This window comes from Mizuhopecten yessoensis, unplaced genomic scaffold (genome assembly GCF_002113885.1).
Source record: "Mizuhopecten yessoensis strain PY_sf001 unplaced genomic scaffold, ASM211388v2 scaffold2073, whole genome shotgun sequence".
In the NCBI taxonomy this organism is placed as follows: Eukaryota; Metazoa; Mollusca; class Bivalvia; order Pectinida; family Pectinidae; genus Mizuhopecten; species Mizuhopecten yessoensis.
In genome coordinates, this window is record NW_018404364.1 from 57613 (window position 1) to 66059 (window position 8447).

At 35.0% G+C, this 8447-nt stretch overlaps 1 protein-coding gene across 2 annotated transcripts in view; it reads left to right on the plus strand.

Moving 5' to 3' along the window:
* Positions 1 to 6644, plus strand: part of LOC110445033 (xanthine dehydrogenase/oxidase-like) — a 41311-nt gene extending 34667 nt beyond the window's left edge. For both annotated transcript variants that reach the window (XM_021489394.1, XM_021489401.1), the window contains exons 29-34: positions 292 to 366; positions 1361 to 1413; positions 1852 to 1966; positions 3427 to 3513; positions 4201 to 4368; positions 5380 to 6644. In XM_021489394.1, the coding sequence (XP_021345069.1) occupies positions 292 to 366; positions 1361 to 1413; positions 1852 to 1966; positions 3427 to 3513; positions 4201 to 4368; positions 5380 to 5562 (681 nt within the window). In that variant the 3' untranslated portion in view covers positions 5563 to 6644. The remainder of the gene's footprint in view (positions 1 to 291; positions 367 to 1360; positions 1414 to 1851; positions 1967 to 3426; positions 3514 to 4200; positions 4369 to 5379) is intronic.
* The last annotated feature ends 1803 nt before the right edge of the window (positions 6645 to 8447 follow it).

Below are 8447 nucleotides of genomic sequence, written 5' to 3' on the forward strand. Positions count from 1 at the left end.
AGGTAATAAAGCAATACCTTATATCAATATCAACTAAAGCATATAACAGGCTTTTATGTTCGATTTAAAAATGATAAATATAGTCGGCGATGTTTGCTAATGAATATTGATATAAAACATTCAAAAAACATGTTTTATCGATCTCACGAACTTTCATTTCTTACTAGATCAAAAAAAGATTTGTAGAAATGTACATTTCTATTTGCACATCCAATTAATAAATTTATCTCAAAAATTAATACCACATGGAAGCGAATCGGTTTTCAAACAAAATACGTATTTTGTTCTCAGGATGCATGCAATACAATCAATGAAAGATTACGCCCATTTAAACAGCAGAAACCGACGGGGCAATGGACAGAATGGGTACGTAATAATTCATAAAATGTTTGAGTAAATATATTTTTAAACAGTGCATTTATCATTCTATTTACACATGATTATAATTAAGTGTTGTGGATATGCAGATGATTTTCATCTAACGAGTCATAACGCAAATTGCGCCTTTTATGACAGATATATTGAGTAATCAAGAATCACGTTCGAGATACATAAATGATTTTCGATGGGAACCCATTACATGATTTATGTTTTGCGTTGCTATATATTTTTAATAACGAAAACGGTGAAGTAACAAGCGGTGGGAATATTCGAAACATTACAATACCTATACCTATAAACCTATAAATGTTATGTGATTCTGTTCATAATTTCTGACTTTTATGACGTCACAGCAAATTTGGAAAAAAACGTGTTATTGCAGTGATAAATAATTATTTCAGTATTTTACTAGAAAAATCATGATATTGCATTAGTGAGCATTGTAATATATTCATATGTATTCAACGCATCTGTAATCATCCTTGCATACTTATTCTGTAGGAGAGATACTGTGACATTAATCATATGTTGTATTGAGATTCAGAGAGGTTTAGTGTATATATGAAATAGTAACGAACATGCAAGACAGAGATACTACTGTATAGATGTTTAATTTCGCGGTGCGAATATGTCGCGGTTATTTCAATCAAATTTCACGCAACGCGTGTAGGAATCGCGCTCACGTAGGAGAAATGATTTATGAGTAGTTTTGAGAAAAAAACCCCCGTAAAATGCAAGATTAAATCGTTGTTTTATTTTCGTTATTCGGCAGCAAACGGACGAACATATTTTTCTTTTGTGACTGTATATGTATTTTCACGGATAGCGTCATTAATGGTATAAATAATAGCTGGGTAGTTTATTTTGATAATTTTGGTGACCGCGAATAGAGTGAAATTAAATCCCTCGCTAATATTATTGACTATACAATATATATAGTTGTGTTATTTTTCGACATTACGTGCCATTAATTTAATAGGTCAATGCTGCCTACATGAACAGAGTGAGTCTCTCTGCTACAGGGATTGGCAGGTATGTGCTGCATCAAATTAATATAAGCATGTTATCTTAAGCTTCTAACATATACAAGAAATAATTTGAAAGAATATTAAATAATATTTTTTTTTTTTTTTTTTTTTTCCCCTTTAAATTTTTTTTTTTTTTTTTTTTTTTGCCACTGTAAATTATTTTTCTGTGGTAATAACATGTTGCTTTATTAGCTGCAAATTATTCCGTCCTTGCCATGCAATATGTGGTAAGCCCCTAAATCTTAAATCCGAAAGAAGTAGATCACACGAAATTGATTTTTTTAGCAAACCTGCGGAAACTATTAGAAAGTTCATTTACTCGGTTTAATATTGCTACTGTTTAATAACACTATAAGACAAAAAACCCATTAATCTTGGAAGCGGTATTTTCTCGTTATTTATGCAATCTCTCTTCTCATACTTGTTGGTTTTGATTCATAAGACCGGGAGATCAGGAGTGGGACTTTGAGAAAGGCGTGGGTAACCCTGTCCACTACTACACGTACGGGGCCGCATGTACGGAAGTGGAGATTGACTGTTTAACGGGAGAACACCAGGTAGTCATTGCGACGATATTATTACAAGATCACAGATACTTATACAGTCAAATAAACAGTAAACATTCGTGCTAGCGTACTAGACTACCATTTGTTGAAACGATATTATTACACGATCATATATTGATATAGAGTCAAATATACAATATCATTCGTGCTAGCGTACTAGACTACCATGTGTCGATTCGATGTTATTACACATATGTAGATATAGAGTCAAATATACAGTATCATTCATGCTAGCGTACTAGACTACCATGTGTCGATACGATATTATTACACATATGTGGATATAGAGTCAAATATACAGTATCATTCATGCTAGCGTACTAGACTACCATGTGTCGATACGATAGTATTACACATATGTAGATATAGAGTCAAATATACAGTATCATTCGTGCTAGCGTACTAGACTACCATGTGTCGATACGATATTATTACACATATGTAGATATACAGTCAAATATACAGTAAATATTTGTGCTAGCGTACTAGACTACCATTAATCTTTACAATGTACGATGTTTTATTAAAAAAATACTTGTGTCCTATGATTTTAAAGTTAAAATAAGGGTTTTTTCTAAGAGCAAATGCCACTTGCTATTTTAACAATAAACCAACTAATAAGAATTTAGTGTTTTAGGGTTGAGTGTGAAAACATTTAAGCGATAGACATTTATTTATTATGAATTTATAAAACCCTGACATTTAATGAAACCCCGCTAAAATAAAAATGTTATAAACGTGATAAACAAAATATTCTTTGTTCTCTTGATAAACAAACAGATTATTATATTTGTATTGGAACGCAAAACAATGCATATGTCACGTTTTACTTTTTTAAGAATGTTTGGACCAGTATTAATCTATTCAACTCTAAACTTTTATAATACTTATTTTTTGTGTCAAAATCATAAAACCCGTGCTGAATAGGCCTGCTGTATCGCACTGTATGATAATAAGAGGCGTCTTATGTCCAACCATCCTGTCATGCACAATCCGAAGTGGTTTCTTCTTTGTCCTCTGTCCTCGGTTTTGGGGACATTGAAGAAACCAAGAATCAAAGAAAAGACCTATCAGACTGCGTGTACTTTGAATGTGGCGACTTATGTGCAACCCCTCCTGCAAAGTCGATATTTGCAACAGACCAACATTGATCTGTTGCCTCCAGTGCAACACTTGGGAGGATCTTTTTCGTTTCCTATCCTTCCTTTGTACTTTCTCTGTCCGGTGTTGCCTCCCTAGATGGTATTGGCTGTTTCTAGGACGTTAAACCCCTAACGCACACACAAATTACCCACACCTAATATCTGAATGCTTAAATGTCGTACCCAAAATTGCAAATTTTCACTCGCCTCACCGCATTCATGAAATACAATTGCTATTAAAAAATAGCAATAAATAAGCAAGTACGTTCTGTAATATGCAATTAATAATGATCGCTAGATATTTTGCAGGTGTTGAGCACTGACATCGTCATGGATATTGGAAACAGTCTGAACCCAGCTCTTGACGTAGGGCAAATTGAGGGCGGTTTTGTTCAGGTAAGTATAAAATTAAACAGGCCGAACAAAAATGTTGACATTGGGCAAATTGAGTTCAGGTTTAGTCAGGAAAGTATAGAACAAAATAGTCTGAATCCAGCTCTGGATTTTGGGCAAATGGAGGACGGCTTTGTTAATATTAATATAAAATGAGAAGGGCTCAAAACAGCCTAGGACGTTGGGGAAATTGAGAGCGGCGTTGTTTAGGTAGGTACAAAAGTGGAAATAAGTTGGAACACGAGTCTTAACCTTTGCCATTTTGAAGACGTATTGATTTAGGTAAGTGTAAAATAAAAAAAAATCTGAACTTAGGTCTTTATGTTTGAAGATCGAGAGGGGGTTTCTTCAAGTTAGTATAAAAAGCTGCCGCCTAGGTTTATTGGGTAAGTAAAAAGGAGTCTGATTCAGAATTATGACGCATTCATTTCAGCGTTTAAACATTTAACAATTACGATAAACAATTGAGATAAACAATTAAGATACAAAAATTAAGATTGATTAAGATAAACAATTAAGTTGAATTTAAATAAACAATTAAGATTAAAAAATTAAGATTAATTAAGATATACAATTAGGATAAACAATTAAGATTAATTAAGATAAACAATTAAGATAATCAATTGAGATAAGCAATTAAGATTAATTCAGATAAACAGTTTAGATAAACACATGCGTTGCTTTCTACAGGGATACGGCTGGATCACATTGGAGGAATTAAAATTTTCATCTGATGGTCAAACCTTAGCTAGTGGGCCTGTCGATTACAAAATCCCGGGCATACGGAACATTCCACGTCGGATGAAAGTTTCCATACTCAAGGATTGTCCCAACAAGGGTACCGTATATTCCTCAAAGGTAAAATAGTCTTATTCTGAGCATTCTTTTCTTGGGGTTTTCGAATTGATTTTTGCAGTGCTTATTACGAGAAATAAGTTTAATTAGATTTATCAATTTTCTTGCCTTCCCACGCTACTTCAAAAAGTGGAGGTTAGCATTCTGATGTCTCTGTAAAATCATATGGAATCGTCAAATTAAAAATGTTTTAATCGCATTACCAGAAATAGACTATTTGCGAAAACGTTTTTCTCTAACAATCATCAAGATTCCATAATCGCCATTTTGTTTTTACGATATGTTTGTATGGCTATAGTATTAAAAAACAGATGTTCATGGAATGGATCAAGTACAGTTTGACTTAAAAATCTTCTCACAAATTTACAGGAAAACTCAATACCGAATTTACTATAAGAAAAATATATGTCATTATTAATTAACCGAAATATAATCACCGCATATAAATCGAACGATGTACCTTCGCGCGATTCAGTCTACTCAGTATGAGTTTCACAAAACCTGTGTTATTGATGATTTTGTTTAGTGTTCTTGAAGGTGTTGAAACTGATATACGCTATTCAAATACGTTATATTCTATTCCAAAACTTTGCATACGTTTTGACTCATAGTTGAATAGTTTTGATTCCCTTCTAGCAAGAGCTAGGGACATAGTTGAATAGTTTTGATTCCCTTCTAGCAAGAGTTAGGGACATAGTTGAATAGTTTCGATTCCCTTCTAGCAAGAGTTAGGGACATAGTTGAATGGTTTCGATTCCCTTTTAGCAAGAGTTAGGGATATAGTTGAATGGTTTAACAAGTATTTAAACAGCAATGCTCACCGGGAAACTTGTCTTCAGGAGTTATAGTCAACTGGTCCAATGCATAGGATACAATAAATAAGATGACAGATTGTCATCTTAAAATAATCAAAAATGCTAAAATGCGAAACTTTGACATAATTAAACTGCTAACGCGTAGGTTAACATTGCAATGTTACACACACTATTTACTATGTTACCTGATCTGTTACAGGGTGTAGGGGAGCCTCCTCTTCTCTTGGCAATATCAGTTTATATTGCGCTAAGGGAAGCCATCCGAGCTTGCCGAAAGGATGCGGGATTATCTGGTCATTTTGACCTCGATATTCCTTTGACTGCCGAAAACATTCGAATGGCTTGTCCAGTGGAAATTCCTACAGGCAAACCAGATGTGTAAACAATGGGATATTTAGGAATCGGACTCCAATAATATCATAAATTAATTGAAGAAATATTTGTGAAATTTGACATACGTTTTGAAATTGAAGTCTTCATGGGTCCTAATATCACCACGCAAAATTGTTCATGGAAGGATCCGTTTTATGTACTTATATTCAAAAGATGATAATTCTGGAAGTGTCCAGAAAGTGTGAAAATAAAGCATCGATCTTTCTTAAAATAATTGTATAATCCAATATATGTAGTTATACGGACAAGCAATTAACTAAACTTATTATTTCATTTATTATTATTATAAATTATATTTTCACATTGAAAATATCAAAAGGAAATGATTTCTGCAATAACCACCATAGGTTTGCCTCACTCCCGTCTTACTGGATAAACCAGCTAGGAGTTAGTAAACATTTTTGATTAACCACTAGTGGATACTATGTTATTAGTAAATCTTCTTATAATGACTGCTATGAGACGTCATCTTCCATTTTACGTCATACTTCATAGAAATTGTTCCCCAGATTGGTAACTGGAATGGTGTTTTCTGAAGAGATACATATGATTTTCTGGATATGCTAACTGATCGTTGTGGGAGCAAAAAGTTCCCAAACTCGTGAGGTTCGATTATCATATTTATCAAACTCTCGTTAGTTGATTTTCAAATTGTACAATTATAAAGCTCGTGTCTTTATACAATTCAAAAATTAACTAATTCGATTGAGATAAACATAGATAACCAACCATCACTCTTTGGGCAACATTTATATACAATGTAGTTGTTTCGTTATTTCCAATTATGGTCTTAACTAGTTCGTGATCATGTTAGCTTTTGATCATGCGATGAAATACAACGTAAAAGGATTGTGTCAATAACGAATACCTATTCTATTATGAGAAATTATAGATCATTAATAACTTGTCAAAAAAAAGCGTTAAAAATAATTGAGATCCAAATCAGATTTTTTTTTACATCAGAATCGAACGTCGTAACATTGCATGTATACAATCCGTATCTACTAATATTTAGTGAATTGCAGCAGTGTGCAAGTCAATCTCAGTAAAACTAACATATCTTCCATTAAAAAAATCCTTTTATTTAGTTGTTGAGTTCTCATTTATTTTAAATTCTAGCTTAAATAATGGTACTATAGTTATTCCTTGCCCTTATCGTGGCATGTTTTAGAATGACTGTTCCTTGAATTGTCATTCGGTTGCTGGCTCAAATTTATTAAAGGCACAAAAGCAGAGCCTTGCCGTACACTTCTGAAACAATTATCAAAATTCAAGATTCTGGTGGCATACCCACCCGTGATAAACGTGAAAACCATTCCAAAACGATCTTCAATGAGATTCATCAGCTCGGAAATATGTGGTATCAAAATCATTTTTACACAAACAATGTACGTATTAAACGTGTCGCAACGTTTCAAGACCGACTGGTACATTTGTCAAGCTATGACTGAGTGAGCGATTGATATTATTTACCTGTACAACGATGTGATAAAATTGTATATTGTTCATGTCACTCGACCCGAGACGTTTCGCCTATCGATAGGGAGCGTATACACACTACATCAGATATGTTACAGGTAGGGTGTAGATCTAGTAATGATAGCCTAACCAAAAGCAAAGGCTGAGCCACTATACCCTACGTGAAGGGGACATTTGAGGCGTTTGCACGGATGATGAGGAAACACCATTTCAGCACTCCGATTTGACCACTGACAACTCTCATAGAGTCACTGGTGCACCCCAAAGACAAGACTGACATTTTAGACGAAACAGGAGTTGTATATCGAATTCCATTCAAACATTGTCAGCAATCATTTTTAGGTGTTCATGCATTAACTGTTGCCCATTTAGCTAGTCTCCTTGGGTACAGTACACTGGACGGTTAACATACCGTCCAAGAAATGGACGTCCACGTGTAGCTTCGCAACGTTAGGACAGATCGGCAGGTCTGTCTCATCCCCGGAGCATGTTTTAAAAAGCGAGGTAAACTGCGAACAATGTCATTAGTAATCACTGAAGCCTATTGTCCGCGAACGGTTAGAAATAAGCTGTGCGACTTCAACTTAAAGTCATGGTAAAGTCGATGTCAACGCCGAATGCAATGGTGTCGTGCACATGCTCCAAATGTGTATCGCTTAGCTTAGCTGATCAGAGGCGTGTCCTATCTACTGACGTGTCTCATTTTACGCGTTCCTGTCCGATTTCCACCAATGTGTCTACCGATGTCGGTGTGAACGAGATGCAATGTATAATGCATGTAAGGAAAACACAGATTGAAGAACGAACTGTTGAGGTCTGGGAAGAATTTTATAATGACGTAAAACCATCGACCCCGCCGCCGCCTCGGTTGTCATCCATGATAATCTCACAGACGTTAGGTACCGGGATCAGGTTCTACAGGTCTATATCATTCCTCTTAAACACCAGTGGAATTACACCTCACAGCAGGACAATGCCGGACCACACATTGCAAGCGTACGTGGTTCTTTTCTAGTCCCAAATAATGTCAAATTACTTGATTGGCCACCATATAGTTCAGGTTTGTCCCGCATTTAAACTTGTGGAACAAACTGGAGAGGCGAATTGGAAAAAGCAGCCGATACATCTGGATGTATTGAATTGAACCGATCCGGGCCGGGGAGGACATATGTAGTTAGGAATAGGCACTGGAATAAGGTGGGGAAGCTCTGCTGTGACGTCGTTACTGACACCGCCGCTTGTGTTATAACATGAAACTGTGATAAAATATCTTTAATTTAAGTATGTGTTGTCACTATTTTGAATATGTCAAAAATATAAAATCCAACGTCTAAAGTATTTTGAAATATACAGACTGTAGCAACTTGGAAAAGTAGCTATAACACCCTACATGAC